The sequence below is a fragment of the Dermochelys coriacea genome, chromosome 12 (assembly GCF_009764565.3).
Source record: "Dermochelys coriacea isolate rDerCor1 chromosome 12, rDerCor1.pri.v4, whole genome shotgun sequence".
NCBI lineage: Eukaryota > Metazoa > Chordata > Testudines > Dermochelyidae > Dermochelys > Dermochelys coriacea.
Window position 1 is genome coordinate 6,569,114 of NC_050079.1, and position 21,727 is coordinate 6,590,840.

General features: G+C 43.8%; 1 protein-coding gene across 1 annotated transcript in view; it reads right to left on the reverse strand.

Annotated features, from left to right (window-relative positions):
- The window catches only part of SF3B3 (splicing factor 3b subunit 3), a 54,347-nt gene that overhangs the window by 17,527 nt on the left and 15,093 nt on the right, over positions 1-21,727 (reverse strand). The window contains exons 9-17 of the mRNA XM_043495243.1: positions 19,089-19,254; positions 18,320-18,415; positions 17,052-17,124; positions 9,806-9,957; positions 9,144-9,299; positions 8,514-8,669; positions 4,591-4,734; positions 3,626-3,736; positions 1,827-1,981 (exon numbers count right to left, since the gene is read on the reverse strand). Of these exons, the coding sequence (XP_043351178.1) occupies positions 1,827-1,981; positions 3,626-3,736; positions 4,591-4,734; positions 8,514-8,669; positions 9,144-9,299; positions 9,806-9,957; positions 17,052-17,124; positions 18,320-18,415; positions 19,089-19,254 (1,209 nt within the window). The remainder of the gene's footprint in view (positions 1-1,826; positions 1,982-3,625; positions 3,737-4,590; positions 4,735-8,513; positions 8,670-9,143; positions 9,300-9,805; positions 9,958-17,051; positions 17,125-18,319; positions 18,416-19,088; positions 19,255-21,727) is intronic.

Sequence of the window (21,727 nt, forward strand, 5' to 3'; positions counted from 1 at the left end):
GGTATGGAGAAAGAAACAGGATTACAGACAATGTTACTTGGTAGCTCTACTTAATTCTTCTAGAACAAAAGGAAGCTGTTATTTGCTTTTCCATTCCTCCACACTCCTACCCCCAAAACTTCATCTATCCAATGAAGTGAGCTGTAGCTCACGAAAGCTTATGCTCAGATAAATTTGTTAGTCTCTAAGATGCCACAAGTGCTCCTTTTCTTTTTCCATTCTGAGTGTGGCTATTAGCTTAAATAAGATCAGACTGTTACTGAACAAAATACACCTAAAATTACACCCATTTTATTTAATGACCTAAAAACTCAAGGTCAGAAGCACCAATCACCATACAAAAATTTCCTTTTACAAATTAACTACAAGTTACATTTTATGAGCCTAGTGCTGGAGTCTGCATCTTGCTATCAGCTGACAGATACTGTTGCGATGGATTTTAAAATGTATGAAGAAGAATATGATTTGGTGAGCTAGCTCCAAAGTTGAAAACGATCTCAACTATTACAAACATGGAGCAACCCTGCCCCACGGGAAGGCCCTGGATTACTAATCTTGGTGGGTTTCAGAGTAGCAGCCGTGTTAGTCTGTATCCGCAAAAAGAAAAGGAGTACTTGTAGCACCTTAGAGACCAACAAATTTATTTGAGCATAAGCTTTCGTGAGCATACAGCTCACTTCATCAGATGCCTGTAGTGGAAAATAAGAGTGGGGAGATTTTATATACACAGAACATGAAACAATGGGTGTTACCATACACACTGTAATGAGAGTGATCAGGTAAGGTGAGCTATTACCAGCAGGAGAGAAAAAAAAACACCTCTCTCTGGTCACTCAATTACAGACCTAAAAGTTGCAATTCTTCAACAAAAAAACTTCAAAAAAGACTCCAACGAGAGACTGCTGAATTGGAATTAATTTGCAAACTGGACACCATTATATTAGGCTTTAATAAAGACTGGGAGTGGATGTGTCATTACACAAAGTAAAACTATTTCACCATATTTATCCCCCCCACTACTGTTCCTCACACGTTCTTGTCAACTGCTGGAAATGGCCCCTTGATTATCACTACAAAAGGTTTTTCTCTCCTGCTGGTAATCGCTCACCTTACCTCATCACTCTCGTTACAGTGTGTATGGTAACAACCATTGTTTCATGTTCTCTGTGTATATAAAATCTCCCCACTGTATTTTCCACTGCATGCATCCAATGAAGTGAGCTGTAGCTCACAAAAGCTTATGCTCAAATAAATTTGTTAGTCTCTAAGGTACCACAAGTACTCCTAATCTTGATAGGAGAAGAATCAACAACATTTAGACAATTTAATAAAACAGAACATCTGGAGCAAAACTGGTTTCCAGTCACGGCTTGAAACCCGAAATGGGGCTGCTGAGTATACTGCAGAATACCCGCTGTAGGCCGAGTGGCAGATCCACTGGTAGAAACATTAAATATGACAGGGTGGGAAAATATCTGAACCAACTGTGCACCCAACTGGCTTGTGCTCAAAGATGCCTGACCATCTCCCAGTGGGGGACAAAACTCAAAGATCTTTTGATCCCAGTGAGATGGGATTTTTACTGCAAATTCTCCCAAACACTATAAATTAGCTTAGTTAAAAACTGCCAGATGTTGAATATGAACAAATGTGTCTGCGGTAAAAGAGAGTGGTTTTAGGGAGAGGCAGATGATGTTAAAGAGCTTTCTTTATCCATGCATCATACCAGGAGACCCCAACAAACAAACATCTGTACAGCCCTCTCCTCCCTCCTGAGAGCTAGCAGCGCCCCCAGTTCAGAAGCAGGAGAGTTTCATCAACCTTACCGCAATGTGTTTGTGGAGATAGCAACAATGCCCTCAGGACACTGCTCAGAAGCGAAGCCAGATGCAAACTCTAGAGTTTCATAGGACAGGGGGGTTAGATGAAAGCGGGACTGATAAGAATAACTCAGCCATGAACGACTGGACATGGCCAGCACCTGGGGAAGGAAGAGAGAGACAGCAAATTCACCAATCTGGACATGAGGGGCAAGTTAACTCTCTACAGAATTAATCAGAGTGTGCACATTACTGCAATTAGACTCTTAGCCACTGTGGGCATAATTTCACTCTGCCCAGAGACCGACTTCAAAATCACTCCCCCACTAAGGAGCAACTTCCAAGGGAGCAATCTCATAGTTCAGACATCACTGATTACAAGAATGGTGTCATGACAACCTGGTCCCAAACGGAGTTTTGGAAAATCCAATTTTCTCCACAAAAGCCAGTATCAATAGAAATACTTCCATGGCTTTTCTTTTTAAAAAACTTTGTTTAAAGAAACCTACTTCCATTGACAAACAAACACTCCCTGTCATGTTTCAACCTGAATATTTCAGTATTGTGCTAGTGCATGAAAAGTGACACTGATTAGAAACATAAATGGACCTAACTAGTCTATTTGCAGTCAGTCAGTCAGTCAATCTAAGAGGAATGCAGAAAGCAAAGAAATGACAAACAGTGCGAAGTAAATTAGACTTAAAACTCCTTCAGCTTTAACCTAACGGATTATTTATATCTCAATTATTAGTTACAATGATTTGGAAATGATCATGTTCTTGGCTAGGCAGCCAGCCAAAGTTATACTAATTAATGTACATTAGACTCAGAGGGTGTCACTTGATCTCAGTGCAGAGGGGAATGCAAGAGATTGGCCTCTAAACAGAAAACATATTGCTCTATTTCAACACCTCTCTTTCAAGGATCTTAAAGAGCTTTACAGGTATTAATGAATTAAGACTCAATCCTCCATAATACGTTATCCCCATTTCACAGATGAGAGGACTGTGTATGGCAAGATGAGAGACTTACCCAATGTACCACAACATAGAACAGAATCCAGACTCCCCCTCACCCAGTCCCCTGCACTAGCCATCACTAACCCAGCACTTCTCAACCCATGAGGTGTGATCCAAAAACGGGTCAACCTGAGGAGGGCTGCTTTCCCCAGTGCCACAAAAGAAGGACTGCAAATATGATTCTAAAGGATTGGATCCTCAACTCCAAATCCAGCAAATATTTTGCTTCAGACACAGATGACTAGGCAGCTGACTAGCCCCTGGCTAACCAGCTCCAGCCCTCTTAACATAGAAAGAAGGAGTCCATAACCTGCTTTGGGCCAAAGGAAAATAAATGCCACTACACATCAGGCAGCCAGAGACTCCATGCTCATGCAGGACTTTCAGCCTTCGTATCTGTGCAGAAGAGGTCAGCTAAGAGACACTTAAAGTGTCTAACAGAATCTGCTTTGAGCTTTTACAAATACAGCAGAGGAGTGGCCTGCAAGTCAGCAGTCACAGCACAAAGGGGGCAATAGATGGAAGAGGAGTCAGACAAGCATGCAGTGCATCATATTTTAAGAAACAAGGTGAGACTGACACAACCCAGGCTGGTTATGTCAAGAACGAGCCATCTCCCAAGCAGATCCAGAATGAAGCCACCCGGCTCCTCCTCGTCCGCTACAGTAAGCTGGTTCTGTTGTGCAGAGAGGCTTGTTTGCCACCCTACCCACCAATGAGGGAAGCTGGCTCACACTGCACAGTGACAAATATTGACACTACACCTTGACATCTTGCTTTACTTACCGCCTCTTGGCCTTGCATTCGGACTCTGAAGAGTTTCACGGGGCGTGAGCCAAGGTACCTCTTCTGGTGATCAAGAAAGAGCTCCAGTTGACTTGAGATCCGACAGAAAAACTCACTTTTAGTTCATGATCACAGAGACGCAATACTGGCTGAGGCAGTTATACTTAATGAGAGAAGATGCAGTTTTTAACTAATTGGTCTTTTTTTCCTCTTTTTTTTTTTTTTTTTTTAAAGACTGAGGCACAAAGCAACTTTCCCTAAGTCACAAAGGAAGTCTATGGTAGAACTGGTCACTGAACCCAGATTCCAAGTGCATCGCCTCACTCAAACCCTCTTCCCTAATGATCAAGAGTTTACAGTCTGGCAACAATCAAGATGCCCAGGTAAAGATCCTGGGTTGGACTATTTGGAAGAGCCCAGTTATTTTTACCCCATGTAGCACTTATCAAAACAACATTTCTATCACAGGATCACGTAGCATTGCTTGTGCGAAGGACTGGACAACAGGGAGATTATTGGAGCAGACACTGGGGTCACGTGCATGGTGCACCTGGGCTCTGCCCTCAAGGGGCTCTCTGCACAGCTGCCCGAGAACATTTCATGGAGTGAATAGTTTCTTTATAATCATCCTCTTTTCAAAAGCGGGCCAAAATACAAGAATGCACGATTTGTACTAGGCAACGTCTCAAAGGATTTGCTTTCCTTTGACCAGTGTGGGTATTCACCTAAAATCTAACTACATATGGAGACTTGCTTAACAGCTGGAGCAACTGGGGAATTCCAGACAGGCCCATACACAGAGGGGAATTCACTGCATGACCCAGCAGACCTTTGTATCCTGACAGGGGTGTCCACATGGAAAGAATCATGCTGCTGCACTGGACAACATAATGAGCATTTAATAAAGTCTTTCAGGCTGAGTGTCTCTCAGAAGGTCTTGTAGGAACCAAGCAAGTACTCCTCACCTGTAATCCGATGTTCAAGTACAGGAAGCCAATGGAGCTCCGTTCGCCCAACTCATCCTGTTTTTCTGCCCCGCCCATCTCCACAATACACAGTGATTCTGGCTGTGCAGGGAGAGCCTGCATACTCAAGGGTTGTAAACAATCCTGTAGGAGACAGAAAGGGATACTAGCATGCAATTACCACAGGAGATCCAGCTTTATATCTAAGGAGCCTAAACGGGACCCTTCAAAATTTGTAAAGAACAGTGTTCAATTCACACAGAAAACCCCAAGAGAATTATTTACCATAGAATATCAGGGTTTGAAGGGACCTCAGGAGATCACCTAGTCCAACCCCCTGCTCAAAGCAAGGGCAATCCCCAATTAAATCATCCAACCAATGTCTGCCCCATATCCCTAAATGGCCCCCTCAAGGGTTGAACTCACAACCCTGGGTTTAGCAAGCCAATGCTCAAACCACTGAGCTATCCCTCCCCCTCCCTTAGGGTTTCCTAGTGCACAAGAGTTTTGGATTCATCTGCCTTACCTCCTGGCTTTCCTCAAATGATGTTGCATTTGCATCTGAGCAGCCTGGCACAATGGCTAGTGGTCCTGAACTACAATGCAACTTAACTGCTGAGCACCTCTAGCTAGAGGCTAGTGGCCCAATGTAAGCATTCAGAAGTGTCAGAAAAAGTTAGCAGCAAGTTCAGGCACAAAACCTATGGGTCTAATATTTACTACGGCTATCAAATGATTAAAAAAATTAATTGTGATTAATCATGCTGTTAGATAATAGAATACCATTTATTTAAATATTTGTGGATGTTTTCTACATTTTCAAATATATTGATTTAAATTACAACACATAATACAAAATGTACAGTGCTCACTTTATATTTAGTTTTGATTACAAATATTTGCACTGTAAAAAACAAAAGAAATAGTATTTTTCATTCACCTCATACAGGTACTGTAGTGCAATCTGTCCTGAAAATTTAATTTACAAATGTAGATTTATGTACAAAAATAACTGCACTCAAAAACAAAACAATGTAAAACTTTAGTGCCTACAAGTCCACTCAGTCCTACTTCTTGTTCGAACAATGGCTCTGACAAACTTAGTTTGTTTACATTTACGGAGATAATGCTGCCCTCTTTTTGTTTACAATGTCACTTGAAAGTGAGAACCGGTGTTCACATGGCATTATTATAGCTCGTGTCACAAGATATTTACGTGCCAGATGCACTAAATATTCTTATGTCCCTTGATGCATCAACCACCATTCCAGAGGACATGCATCCATACTGATGATGGGTTCTGTTCGACAACGATTCAAAGCAATGCGGACCAATGCATGTTCATTTTCATCATTTGAGTCAGATGCTACCAGCAGAAGGTTAATTTTTTTTTTTTGGTGGTGGTTCGGGTTCTGTAGTTTCTGCATCAGAGTGTTGCTCTTTTAAGACATCTGAAAGCATGCTCCACACCTCGTCCCTCTCAGATTTTGGAAGGCACTTCAGATTCTTAAACCTTGGGTTGAGTGTTGTAGCTATCTTGAAAAATCTCACATTGGTACCTCCTTCGCGTTTTGTTAAATCTGCAGTAAAAGTGTTCTTGAAAAGTAACATGTGCTGGGCCATCATCTGAGACTGTCATGAGTTACGTTAAGTTGCAGTGGGGGAGGTCTAGGCTGGATATTAGGAAACACTATTTCACTAGGAGGGTGGTGAAGCACTGGAATGGGTTACCTAGGAAGGTGGTGGAATCTCCATCCTTAGAGGTATTTAAGGCCCGGCTTGAAAAAGCTTTGGCTGGGATGATTTAGTTGGTGTTGGTCCTGCTTTGAGCAGGGGATTGGACTAGATGACCTCCTGAGGTCTCTTCCAACCCTAATATTCTATGATTCTATGAAATATATGGCAGAATGTGAACACCACAGAGCAGGAGACATACAATTCTCCCCCAAGGAGTTCATTCACAAATTTCATTAATGCATGCTTTTTAGTGTCATGCAAATGCCTGTTCTCACTTTCAGGTGATGTAAATAAGAAGCGGGCAGCATTATTTCCCGTAAATGTAAACAAACTTGTTCAGCCAATCGCTAAGACAAACAAGAAGTAGGACTGAATGGACTTGTACGCTCTAAAGTTTTACATTGTTTTGTTTTTAAGTGCAGTTATGTAACAAAAAAGTTCTATATTTGTAAGTTGCACTTTCACGATAAAGAGATCACACTACAGTACTTATGAGGTGAACTGAAAAATTTATTTTGTTTTTCACTTTTACAGTGCAAATATTTGTAATAAAAACAATATAAAGTGAGCACTGTACAATGTATTCTGTGTTGTAATTGAAATCAATATATTTGAAAATATCGAAAAACATCCACAAATATTTAATAAATTTCAATTGGTATTCTATTGTTTAGCAGTGCAATTAAAACTGCAATTAATCGCTATTAATTTTTGAGTTAATTTCATGAGTTAACTGCAATTAATTGACAGCCCTAATATTTACCATGGAAAGGGTGATGCAAAACCAAGCCTATTTTAACTGTCCGTTAAAAAAAAGACTCTCTTTGCCACAGATAAATGGATGAGTAGAAGTCTGCAAGGGAACCATCAGCAACCATACTTGAGAAACCAAAGTCTGTGCCTACTGGAAACTGAGACAGTTTATGATGGAGGCAGGGTGTAGCCTCTTATGCCTGTAGACCTTACTGATTGTGGACATCAAGGGGTAGTTGTGATAGGGGAGTCTATCAAGGGTTCAAAATCAAAGGCTGCACTTAGTCCTGATTCAGCAGGGGGGACAAAACGTGCACAAATTTACTCATTCCCCACCATTGGCTAAAAATTCTGGTTTGGATTGGACCATCAAACTTTCCTTGTAAAGGAAATTCTGCAACTCACAGGAAGAGTGTTCACAGGCTGCGCTACGTTTAGCTGAAGAAACAGACTGTTCTAATTACAAGAGTACAGTAGCAAAGAATAACAAACTTTAATTTTACAGTCTGCAGCTTCTAGGTGCCACCACACTGACAGGCAACTTTCCAAAGAACCACAAAAACAGAAGCAAACTCTCCAAACATCCAATCTTGAGCTCAATTCTGTAGCTGCTCGCACTAGATTCAACAGCAGCTCTTTGGGTGGAGTGGCTTGAGAATCAGGCCCAAAGTAAAGAGAGTAGGGAGTCTTCCCTAAAATACGCCACAAGTTTTACCTCATAGCTAGGGTGGGCAACAGCAATGCAGCTGGGAGGTGTACTTCTCAACATGGGTAAACAGACAAATGTTAGCTGGCTTGAGCTAGCATTTAAATATAGTAGTGTGGCTGCAGCGGCATGGACAGTAGCTCAGGCTAGCTGCCCAAATATGTACCCAGAGAGCCTGGTGGGAGTGTCCTCAGGTGGCTAGCCTGAGCTGTCATTTTTTAGGCGTTAACTCGAGCGGAGCAAGCGTGTGCACGTCTACCTGTGGTGGGGATTACAGCACCCAGCTGATGTGCAGACACACCCTAATCTTAATTTCACAGAATGCCTAGATAAATCTACGGTCATTGAACCAAGAAGCTCTTCTTTGTGCATTTGCTGGCATTGGTACATCCAAATCTGAGGCAGAAGAAATACAGCAACACTATAGTACTGGCTGCGACGGATGACTATATGGAAGATATCTTGGTACTGGTCCAATAACAGGACACAATCCCAATTGAAGCATTCATGTAGTAAGGACATGGCAGCACAGGAAGCAAACATGTTCTTCTAAAACATCTGCTCTAGGAATTATTTTGGGAAAGTTCTCTGACTTGTGTTCTACATGGTCCTCTCTGGTCTTAGACTCTACAAAAGCTCTAAAGCCAATGTGTCTGAAGACTTCAGACCAGTTGCAAAGAGCAAAGAACAAGCACAAAGGAAAAAGCAAATCTCATGATGTGCTCACCGAAGGGTCAAGGGAAATAATTCTGACAGTGTTGTCCACCAACCCGACGGCAAGGAAGCGGGAACGCTGCTCCCCAGGAGGAACGTTGGCCAAGCTCATGCACACCACATCAGCTGACATCTCCTTCCTCTCTGTGTACTCATTCAACTGTCCTGACTGAGAAGAAAGGCACAAAGGGATTATCAATTAGGGTATGGGCAAACTGGGTCAGACTCAACCACCCACCTCAACCTTCACCTATTGCTCAAGCCAAGGCTTTGGATTTCAAATTAAGTTCACATAACATCTCCCACTTCCAATAATTCTTTATAGCCTGGTTTCGGCCAGGATTGGAAGCACCAGAGCACACCACAGAACTACGAGAAAGCACATAATTTCCAGCCTGAGCTCCGGACTTGGGAGGTTGGGTTGCTCCATCCAAAACAAGCCTTTGAAGATTCGTCCATTTGTATTATCTCATCCAATGACATTCGATGGGCTTTACAGGGTTCCGCCCAGGCCCCATTCTAAAAGTCCTCTTCCCTACTGAATCCTACTCTGCGGACACATCAGAGATTCCATCCTCACTGAGGCTGTAACTCAGCCTCCAGTCCCCATGTCAAAGCTCTCTGCAGTTTTAAATCCACATACTGGGTCCATCTCAAAGTAGACTAATTCTCCTCCAGTCAGTGCTATCACCACTTGTCTCTGGTTCACAGCACACTTTACGATGGTTTTCTTTCCTGGTGTCTTCCATTCATTCACCCTTTTATCTGCTCGGATGTGCCGGATGCCATCTGGATAAACCTAAAGCAGAAAAATAATACAGAAATAAAATACAACTTACCCACCCATTGTGGGACCCAGCTCCCTTGTTTTTCTGACACAGGGGCTCCAGTGGCTCCTGACAGTGACTAGTACCAGAGACCATTCTAGGCAATTCTTGACATATTGACTATACAATACACAGACCTGTACAACAAAGCAAACTACAAGCTGGAGACTACTCTCCAGTGGGCTCATGGCAGGGACCCTCTGAAAACCTGTAAAGCCTGTGTGGACACAGGACTTAACCGGCTCTGGAGGAACTGTGGACAACAGATTCCAGCAGGTCCAATCTTACTGATAAGACGAACAAAGAGAGAAGCCTGGATAACAGGGCCATGTTCCCAGAAGCCCACACTGGTCAAACTTGTGGAACTTCTCGCAGAACCTTTTCAGCATGGACATCAGGAGCTGTGAAGAAGCCTTGGCCCTGCACCAAGTAGAGAATGGCAGATACAGGTGGACAGGATGCCTGAGGGTATCCTTACCTGTACCAAAGCATCATCCCCCAACAAGGAACAGGACAAAGTGGGGGTGGTACCCAGGAATCCAGAATCAGTCACTTCCTCTACAGTCTCTCCGATAGACAGCACCAGCGTGGCATTTACGAAGGACACGATAATATAGGCATCAAATTCATCTGGTCAGGAAGACAAAGAGGGAAAAGAACTGCTGATTAGATACAAGGTCTCTAAACAAAAGTGAGGAGACTGTCAAATGACTAACAATTATTCCTCAAAAATATTCCAACAGTAGTTCCTTCATCCACTAGCAGCACTACGCAGAAGTTTGTTTCAGGGAATGCCACACAAGAGAATTAGTCAGCACTGTACCTCAGACCCTCTAAGGTTCAAGATCTAGCCAGTGATGGCTCAGAACACAAAGTCAACTTGTGATATGCTGGGTTCTAGAAGGCAGTAGCAACTACAGCTGCCCTTTAACTGATAATAAGAAAGGCAGAAACCTTGAAGTCTATGCTTTCTCCATTCAACTCTAGAAATTTAAGGGCCCAAAGCACCTCCCACTGAAGTCTCTGGAAAGACTCAGCTTCAGTGGCCCCATCCTAGAGACCTTTACACACCCAAGCAGCTCCGTTGACTTCACTATGATTACTCACATGAATAAGGGCTTCTAATGAACTTGGGCGGATGGAGTTATTTAGTATTATTGCAAAAGCAAATTAGAATATAGATAATGTCAGAAGAGCATTGTCTTGGAGGCCCTCATCAATATCCCTAGCTCCAGCCTTGTCCAGGAGTTGCTAAACAACCTTACATTTATGTAGCCATCTTTATGGGCCCTGTGGGTGAATGAGTGGTGGCTGTTAGGGGCTCTGCATAAACACCTGCCTCTGCTCTTACTAGAATGGGGTAGGAATGTTGCATTTAGCCTTCATTGCCAGCCTCTCCCACTGGGTGTAGCTGCAGGCACAATGCTTTGGAGGTGGAGGAGCTACACCATTCCCAGCTTCTGCTAGGAGGACTCACTAGAAGAAAAAGCATAGGAATGCAGGCAGGACGTTTGGGTGGGGAGAAGGGGAAGCTCACATCTGCTCCAGTCTCAGACTTTCCTGGCACTTGTCATGGTAGGAAACTAACAGGAAGTTTTTTTTTTAAAAATGTATTAAATAAAACAAATCTTCCAACAATGAATACAGCTGGATAAATTTAAAATTGATCAATCCCACCGGGGAATGGAGCCAGGAGCTTTGACGTAGAAACCAGACTGTCCCAGATAAACAACTCAACTCCTCTACAGAGTGCTGACACTGCTGGCAGGAAGTGCCATTTCTTACATATGAAAATTCTGTTTCACTCAGCACACTGCGAAGTGTTTACAGACCTATTTATCACAGTATGAGACAAGAACACCTTTGAGAGGGGCATGAGAGTTTTCTCTCTGTCCCGATTTTTATCCACTGATCAGTATTTCCCATGTTAGCATGTGAATGGGAGATGGATAAGTAGCTGGTCAATTCTTAAACATGCAATAAAATACAGGACACACTGCCATTTGTAGATTTAATTCAGGATGCCAGCAAATGCTGGGCAGTGGCTTACAGGGACCAGTCCCGAACATGCTTTCAACCTGCAGCTAAGCCACATGTTATTTTTTAAGGCCCAGCTGGGTTAGTTGAAATGGTTCAGCAAGTGGTCACTCTTCTCCCCCATCTGTTTGGACAGACAGGTGTTGCCAAACCTGTTGTATCACACTTTGGAGAGAAAAGTTTCTTACATACAGTTTAAAATATGCACAATTTACTAACACCCAGCACACAGACCACAGCTTTGTGATTACCATACTGAAGGTCTTAATAAAACTAAAGCCATCCCATCTTGGGCTGCAAGACTAGTAACATCAATTACTAGTCTCCTAAGTGACTAATTTCAGAGTAGCAGCCGTGTTAGTCTGTATTTGCAAAAAGAAAAGGAGTACTTGTGGCACTTTAGAGACTAACAAATTTATTTGAGCATAAGCTTTCGTGAGCTACAGCTCACTTCATTGGATGCATTCAGTGGAAAATACAGTGGGGACAGGTCCAACAAAGAAAATAACAGAACGCCACTAGCCATCACCTTCAGCCCCCAACTAAAACCTCTCCAACGCATCATCAAGGATCTACAACCTATCCTGAAGGACGACCCATCACTCTCATAGATCTTGGGAGACAGGCCAGTCCTTGCCTACAGACAGTCCCCCAATCTGAAGCAAATACTCACCAGCAACCACACACCACACAACAGAACCACTAACCCAGGAACCTATCCTTGCAACAAAGCCCATTGCCAACTCTGTCCACATATCTATTCAGGGGACACCATCATAGGGCCTAATCACATCAGCCACGCTATCAGAGGCTCGTTCACCTGCGCATCTACCAATGTGATATATGCCATCATGTGCCAGCAATGCCCTTCTGCCATGTACATTGGTCAAACTGGACAGTCTCTACGTAAAAGAATAAATGGACACAAATCAGACGTCAAGAATTATAACATTCAAAAACCAGTTGGAGAACACTTCAATCTCTCTGGTCACTCGATTACAGACCTAAGAGTGGCTATCCTTCAACAAAAAAGCTTCAAAAACAGACTCCAACGAGAGACTGCTGAATTGGAATTAATTTGCAAACTGGATACAATTAACTTAGGCTTGAATAGAGACTGGGAATGGATGAGTCATTACACAAAGTAAAACTATTTCCCCATGGTATTTCCCCCAACCCCCACTGTTCCTCAGACGTTCCTGTCAACTGCTGGAAATGGCCCACCTTGATTATCACTACAAAAGGTTTTCCTCCTTTCCCCCCCTGCTGCTGATGAAGGCTCATCTTAAGTGATCACTCTCCTTACAGTGTGTATGATAAAACCCATTGTTTCATGTTCTCTGTGTATATAAATCATCTCCCCACTGTATTTTCCACTGAATGCATCCGATGAAGTGAGCTGTAGCTCACGAAAGCTTATGCTCAAACAAATTTGTTAGTCTCTAAAGGTGCCACAAGTACTCCTTTTCTTTCTAGGTGACTAAGGCTCTGATCCTGCAATGTGACTCGTGGAGGTGAACCCCTGCAGATCTCCACTGCCTTCAGGGAGACTCCATGTGTGTGTAAGTCACCACTGGGATAGATCACATTGCAGGATCAGACCCTAAGGATGGAATTCTTTGCCAGTGAATAGCAAACCAAAAGACTAAAGTCCTTTTCAGTTATGCAATGGTCTAACAATAGCACTGTTACTGTTTGTCTTGTGATCTTTACAAGTAAATGTTACTGGTTTTACAGAACCCTCATTATTATACACTAGGTACTTCCACTAGAGTGGTCACCATCACCTGAAAGTCTTATTCATTCTCAATCACTGGAAGCCTATACCAACTTCCTTCAAATGAAGGTCCAGTAGCCAGCCATCATTCAAGTTGCTGAATAATTACTGATCTATACAAACACTGTCAAAGGATAAACTGAAATACACATTTTCAACAGCAAATTTTGAAAATCCCTGTAACTTTTTAGCCATCTCCAGGGCTGTTGCCTTTTGCAAAGTGGCTGCCAGTGAGACACATGACTATCTCCCAGCAGCCATGTGTTTAGGGGAAGGACAGAAAGAACTCTGCTCCCATTTGAAAGCAACAGCTGAAAGTGAGTCCTGTTCGAAATCAAATTCCTGTTTGATCATTAATACTTACTTAGATTATAGATTTTTCTTTGTACTGATTTACTCTCTATAATTTGAAGAAGTAACTAAAATCTCATGTTATACTGGAGTGTTCAATGAATTCATTTTCCATTACAGCCAAAATGTTTTTGCCTGAACTTTTGTATGGCTGTTTATTGTTCCTCCATTGGAACCTTTGAAATAAAGGGCATGATTTAGCAGCATGAAATAAATGAATAAAATGCATTCATCAGGATTCCAGCTGACGCAATTTTGCTTTAGAACGTACAGTAGTTAACTGGAACTAGGTTTCAGAGGCACACTGAAAAATACAGCATTAGAACAGAAGGCTGTTTTTTTCCATAAGAAAAATCTCCATTTAACCCAGTATAATCCAGTGTACAGAAAATCCTACTGGCTGGAGTTCTGAATGGAGGAGTGTTATTCTGCATGCACACAAAAAAGGTCAGAGATGCTTATTATTGCTAGAATTACTTCAGTTACCTCCTTTCAACAAAGAGGCCTAGTAAACAGAGAAAAATATTTTGATGTTTCAGAAGAGTCACAGCTGGATTCCATCTCCAGTTTCCACATAGCATATTTTCTGTAGCTTCATGAATCAGTCGTGATGACTCACAAAAAATGTAGATTTTAGGCACTATACTTTATACTATGATCTTACACATTATTAATAAAACAAACATTCTATTTGAGTTTGTCTATTAAAATTCCTTCCTATAAAAGGAATCTGTGCCTTTAATCTAACTTCTCTGCACTGCCACAGAGCTCAGTTTACATTGTATAAATGCCAGAACAAGTGGGAGGATCAGTGAGCATGTGAACGGATGAGCACTCTACCATAGCAAAGCAGGATGCCCACTTTTAGGAAGTGCAGATGGAACAGTAGTAAAAGGAAGCCGTAGAGAATATGCAATTTCATGGAGACTCCGGAATCAAGTCCCAAGACACCACATTTCCCTGGGAATCCCCACTTACAGGTTAGAGCTCAGGGATATTTCTGTGGTAGGAATTATAGGCCTTTCCTCTGAATCCCTGGACCTTCATACTGATTAAGTTAAAAAAGAGTGTCCAGTTTGCCTCAGGTCTACCTCTCCATTCAAATACACAGATACACTCCCTATTTACATGGCAACTCCTGTGTCAAAGCAGTCTCCAAATATACACACTCAACGTGCTCATCTTTCACTGCTCTCATGTTGGAGTTCTGCACGGTCAGTTTGGAAGCAAATCCAAGGGGAAAGCTCACCTAAGGCAATTACAGAAATGCTCAGCTAGCAATATCTTGGCTTAGATTTAGTGAAAGCTGACAAAGGTTTTAGAGCTACAGCCACTATTGTTCCCAAAGGATCATGGGAGGGGATGGGGATTCAAAGAGTTGCTTTCTGATCCCCAGCCATACAATGAAGGTTTGGGGCAGACAGTACAAATATAAAGATTTCCAACTGCAGAGACTTCTGAAATTCATTTACTGTAAAGCTCAGCATAAAAGTAGCCTCAAGATTGCATTTCTCTCGGGGTAACCTGCGAGACAGCACAGTAGCCCCTAGCAGTAGGTACACACCTGTGGTGATCAGCACCTCCACCACCAGCCACCTGCGGAAGAGAAAAAGAGGCTTGGTATTGGTAGTGTGTATCACCACGTACCAGCCAGGGTTAGTATTTGCCTTGAAGGCTGCAAACCAGTAGGTGCTTGCAGAAACCTCCCAGCATGTGCATGTTGTGGCAGAGAGATTCAATTTGGTACCTGGTCAGAGCCAGGTAACCTGCATTACAGACAAACCGAAAGCCCTCAGACAGTGACACTTCTGTACAGTTTCAAGAGAAGATGCACATTTTAAAGGGTGCTGCGTTCTATTTGATTAAACCCAGTAAAACTAGCTGAGAAGACAAATTGCTACAATTTGGGGATCAGTTTTATAGATTTGTTGAACAAACAATTGTGCCCAAATGCGGCTGCCCTCATCTTTAAAACAGAAACGCTGCTCATGGAGCCCACAGAGTCCAGTCTTGTTTGCATGGATCAAGAGGAATGATTGTAAGCTGGAACCTGCAGTATCTCTGGGCTACAGTTCTGGAGTAAGAGTGAGTGGTGGTATTCTGGTCCATTGTATGTAAACGTAGCCATGACCCATAGTCTCCTGACAAGTAGCTAATGTGAGCCTCTGGATGCCCCAGACATATAAGATGCATTAAAGAGCAAGTCACAATGTGGTAGGATGAGGCTACAGATATCCATTACTCTGTGGAGTGTTCGTGCATTCTAGAGACACCTCATTTGCTAGAGCACCCAGTAGCTTGGGTTTGCGGTAGCCAACCTGGAATCTTTCTTGGCTTCCAACTTCTGGGAAGGACGAGCAAGACCGGTATCAATAGCACTCTGGAGACCTGAAATGCTCTATCCTTGACCCTACTATTGCTGGGGAGCTTGCAGGCATTTCCTGTTTAGTTCTTTTCATGTTGCTCAACTTAGGCTGTATTCCAAAGTCTTGAAAAGTCGGGGAAATAAACTGGAACCAATTCCAACAGGAAGTGAATTCCATAGCAAGGTGTGAGGTTCCTAAAGAACGCTGAGCCCAATGCAAGAGATATGCCACTCACTAAGGCTGCTGACATGAGAGGCTGTCACAGCAGCTGAGTAAAGCCTCTGTTCCAGCATGCTGGCTCTGCTATGCACTGCAGCACAGAACTCATGTAAGCAGCGCTAGTGAAATCACTTACAAATAACCTAGAAGGGAGTCTGTTAGCACTTGTAATAGCTTCACTTCAGGCCTTCAAAGGGATAGTGCTAGCAACCTAGGTATTTCTGAAGAGCTCTAATCTCACCCCAAAGAGGGGGTTGTATTCCTCTGTTTTAATAAAATGAGTCCATTGTTTCACCTGAATGAAAAACTATGCTTTGTGCTGCTGTTTTCATATAGTCCTCCCTTAGCACTGGTCACCCCGCACACACTGCTGGGTGTCTGGCTGGGAAATGCTGCCTACCCCAGAGCATTAAGTACTGCTGCAAACAGTATCCACCTTTTGCAGATTAGCAGGTGAAGTAGTATTATAAATCAAAGCCGTAAGCAGATGTATTCTTATCTGCCTTTTTCTGATAAGCCTCCTACTGCCCTACAGAGACAAACCTACTGCAGTTACCACTGAGTGTGTGTGTAAAACAAAACTGTGTACCACACTCCTCTCTCCACCATGAGGCAGGTGTGCTGCCATTGATACTAATTAAAGCCAGAACCTCTGGAACTCAGACTGGCTTCATTTGCACCTGGCAGCTGCTTCCTACTGGGAATGCATATCAGGAGCATCACGTAGGAGATGGATTCTGCTGCCTACCTCACATATTGGATACTTCCTTTCCAATGAAACGGGAACAGTAACAATTTTGGGGAAGCCAAAGGTGGTTTCTAGACACAGAGTATGTCTGGGTCTTTGCACACACCTTACACTGTGCAGACAGGGCAGCTGGATCGAAGCACACTGCTGTATTATTTAACACCCTTTCTGTGCCCTTGGACAATACAGAAAGTTTTAGTCTGTGCTTGAGGGAAGGATGATGTACCTTCAATGTGTCTCCTCACAGTCCAAACAGCATTGGGGTTACCAGGCAGCTCTGAGACGGCCATTTCAGACACCTAATAGGAAATAAGAGCAGGTTTCCTTTGAAAACAGGTTCAGATTAAACAGATGTTTACCCCAGTCAAACACTGAAACATTACAGTGACTAGCTGTTAATGCTTTTCACAGCTACGCAGGGCAGCTGGGGCAGTTCCCAGTCTCACTCCCTGGACTAGAAATGTTGTTGAGGCAAAGTATTCAACACACCAGACACAGACAGAAAAGTGACTCATGTCACCTCATTAAGTGACACCTCAGGCTGAGCAGCTTTGTGTTAAATCCTATTCATCCATCCTCAGCCAAAAGGCTGTGGCTGTGACCTGGATTCTACCAGATGGGGAGTTAGGGATCAGAGAAGGACCCAAAGAATCTCTAGGGAAGAATATCAATTCCACACATTGTTTGCATGCTGGGGTAGCCGTGTTAGTCCCAAGATATGGGAGACACAAGGTGGGTGAGGTAATGGCGTTTATTGGACCAACTTCTGTTGGTGAGAGAGGCTTTCGAGATACACAGAGCTCTTCTTCAAGTCTGAGAAAGGTGCTCAGAATGTCACAACTACATACAAGGTGGGGGTTAACACATGTTGCACCTTACAACACTCTATAACCCACTAACTCTTCTTGGTCTATGACCGCAGAGATGTTAAATAGTTTTCATTTTAAATAGTCACCTGCAAAAAGTTTTAATCCCTTATGCTTAACAATCCATCCCACCTTGTATTTAGCTGTGATACACTGAGCCTCTCTCTCAGACATAAAGAGCTCTGCATAGCTCGAAAGCTTGTCTCTCTCGCCAGCTGAAGTTGGTCCAATAAAATATATTACCTCCCCCACCTAACTTGTCTCTCTCAATTCCATTTGTTCGCATGCCTAAAAGGATCACATTCAGGGATTACAGGGTAATATGTGAATGGAAAACATATGGTTATCACTCCTGTACACTCCAGCACCATAACCCTTACGACTGGACAACAGGGACTGACTGTATAGTCTGAAGAAGAAATTACATTTACACAGTGTCTATGGCAGAAAAGGGCACAAGAACAAAGCCCTCTAAAAGTTGCACCAAGGACAGATTGTTTTATTACCAATTTAATTACTTATGGTGGGGTGCCATTGTGAGCATCCTACCGTAAGTTCAAGAAGGGCCTTATCAAAACAACCCCAGATTCCTGCTGCGGATTTCGGGAGCTGCCTCTGGGGATCTTACCTCAAGTCCATGCCTTAGGACCCTCAGAGACGACCGCGGCCCCCGTCCACAGGCCACATATAACTGGGGTGTATCTTCATTGGCCAGATCTGCTATCTGCACAGAGGAAAGGTGGGTCACACAACATGCGCAAGGAGACGAACAAAAACCCCCAAACGTTTGCCCTGTAATCTGCTTTCTGAACAAAGTTTCAGTAGTTTAATGTAACTGATGCTGCCACAGAACATCCCGTCTGCTGCACTGGAGAATCACAAAATTTAGGTCAAGTCTGCTGCAGAATACACGAGGCCTTGTCTAACAGTCATGATAGACGGCGAGCACTGGGCTGGTGTATTGCACCCCATTTCCAAACACTGGGTATACATGTACCCCTGATGGAGCTGATGAATGGTAATAACACTTTCAGCAAATGTCTGTACTGTGAGGTTTAGCTTTACACCTTGTCATTCTTTTCCCAGGGTTCAGGATTTAGCAAACCCACCTTTCTGTCAGTGCTCGCAGTACTGTCACACTCAGGCAAAACCAAGGCAAATAACCAGAGCAAGACTGAAATGAGATCATTACTTGTGCTTTTCTTTCTCCATTTTAAGTGGATTCCCTGAAAAGAGTTTCCATTTTCATAAGGCACCTCAAAGACCAATTGACTTAGCAGTACAATGGATGAATCACTGATCTGCTTCTGTGGTTACACAATTGTAATGGCCCTGCATCCCCAGAGGGCAGATTGGTGGGAAAGGGAAGGACCATGTGTTCATAGATGATGACATACCTGACAAAACAAGATAGGAGACAGACTGTCCAGCTCATCCACCAACACCAGGTTCTTGAGTGGTCGTGGCTGGAAAAAGAAAGTGTCTCCTTCCTCCAGGGGCATGGCGGAGGAGAACTCCGGCTCCTCGTCGTCATCTCCCAGATGGGCTATCTGGTACAGGTAACTTCAGACACAAAGCAAGAACACCACCATAGTCAGAGTAGACTACAGCTACAGTTCAGCCATGCATTCAGTGTGGCTGAAGGGTGAGCAAGAACCAGTACTGTTTCCACAGAATACTTGGCTATTTCAACTCTCACCTGGAGGGATTGTTTTCTTGGGGGAGAGGAAGGAGGGGCAAAGGGGTAGGGGCTATTTTTAAAGGTCCAATTCTGACTTCCTTCTTTATAATTGTTTTTGGCAGAAGACTCTGGACAGCTCTGTGCTCACCCCACTTGTCCTGGCTCCTAGATTTTCCTGTCTCATTGCAGGAAGAGCTAAATGATGAAACCTTTGAAGAGCCAGACCACTGGCTAACAGCCTCTGAGTCTGCATGGTTTAGGGAGGAACACTGTCAAGTGCTATTTTCTAGATGTTCAAAAATCACCTGCTACCCTGTCTTATAAGCTAGAATATTAATATAAGCAAGTTTTACACACATAAGGAAAACAGATCCATAGAGAAAGACTGAATTGTTTGTGTTCTTTTTGCCCTGTTCATCAGAACTAACAGCTAGACTTATGTTAGTTGGCTAGAGCTCCACCTGCTGGCTGGCTCTACAGGAGCTGACCATAAACTTGCAAGACATGTTTGGAAACTAAGGTATTAAACCACATGCACATGAACCCCAAATTTGCATATACAACTCTAGTAACTGTGTGGAAAAACACTGTATTTTGTGTGTGCAACTTAAGATCACTTGTAAAACTCTGGACCAAGAGAGGTTACAGCAAACGAAACTTTGAAACAAAACCTTTCATCGGCCACACAGAGAAACAAGACCTAAATACTCAAGACTTCAGAGAACATGCCCCTACATGTTATAACAGCTGTAAAGGCTGATCAGATCATGAAACAAAATTGCTTGACAGCACTTCTATTACGCAGGAATAACTAGTGTAGCTATTGAAAAAGAAAGAAAACCATCTAGTCATGGTAAAATATCGCATTTGCTTCTGAGAGTGGGCTACAAAGATACTAGAAACTATTTCCAAGCTCACATGGTTTGGTCCTTTGACAGGCATACATGCGTCTAACAAACAGGTTTTCGATGGAAAACCCTGTCAAAAAAGGACCATCATGGCCCCGGTAATCACCACAGACCGGGCCGCTAAAAGTCCGGTTGGCGGGGCTGGCAGGCTCTATACCTGGCTCAGTGCGGCTCCTGGAAGCAGCGACATGTCCCTCTGGCTTTGTGTCAGAGGGCCGGCCAGGGGGCTCCGCATGCTGGCCCCGCTCTGAGTGCTGGTTCTACAGCTCCCATTGGGCGGGAACCGCAGCCAATGGGAGCTGCAGGGGCAGTGCAGACACTGCACAGCGCCACCTCGCTGGCCCCATGCCTAGGAACGTCGCCGCTTCCAGGGAGCCCCCCAAGGTAAGTACCCTCTGGAGCTCGCTTCCCACACCACCTCCCACATCCCAACCCCCTACCCCAGACCAAAGCCTACATCCCAACCCCCTGCCCCCTCCTGCACCCAAACTCCTGCCCAGAGCCCACACGCCACAGCACTCCAACTCCTTGCTCCAGCCCAGAGCCACCCCCCACACCCTGAACACCTCATTTCTGTCCCCACCTTGGAACCCACACTCCCAGCCCAGAACCCATATCCCCTCCCACACCCGAACCGCCAGCCTCCGCCTGAAGCCCCCTCCTACACTCCGAATCCCTCATCTCCACCCCTGAGCTCAGAACCCGCTCCTGCATCCCAAACCTCTCATCCCTGGGTCCACCCCAGAGCCCATACCCCAACCCTCTTCCCCAGCCTGGTGAAAATGAGCGAGGGTGGGGGAGAGCGACAGACAGTGGGAGGGGGGATGGAGTGAGCAGGGACAGGGCCTTGGAGAATGGGCGGGGAAAGGGTGTTCAGTTTTTTGCAGTTAGAAAGTTGACAACACTAAACACAAATGAAAGAGTGTTAAGGTAAAAATTCACTACCTGGAACAATGAAAAAAAAATAGTTAATTGATGGACACATGTCTGATGGTAGTATGCATTAGCAGCAAAAGCTAAACTGATCAGACACCTGCTTAAACAAGCTTCCAATTCCCTTCTTTGTCTGCCCAGACATTTGATCTTGGCAATACATGTGGAACACCTTCCCACTTCCTGTGGATCTAAATCCATCCTTCAAAACCCCTCTTGGTCCAGGAACCCATAGTGCTAGATGATTAATACACAGTCCCTGGTGCCAACTGGTTGAGGGTATAGATAGGATGCATAGGGGGTACAGGACCCCCCAGGTCTGGTATGTGCAATTTAATTCACCAAAGGCTGGCACATACAGTGTCTACCAAATGCCAATCATGCAGTAGTCGTCATTATCACTGTAAAATGCCTGCAAGGATTATATTTGAAATGCCTGCAGGAATAGATGCTGGAAATTGTGTTCTTAAGATCTGAGAGTTAGGATAAAGAGGTTCCTTTCAAGCAAGAGGGA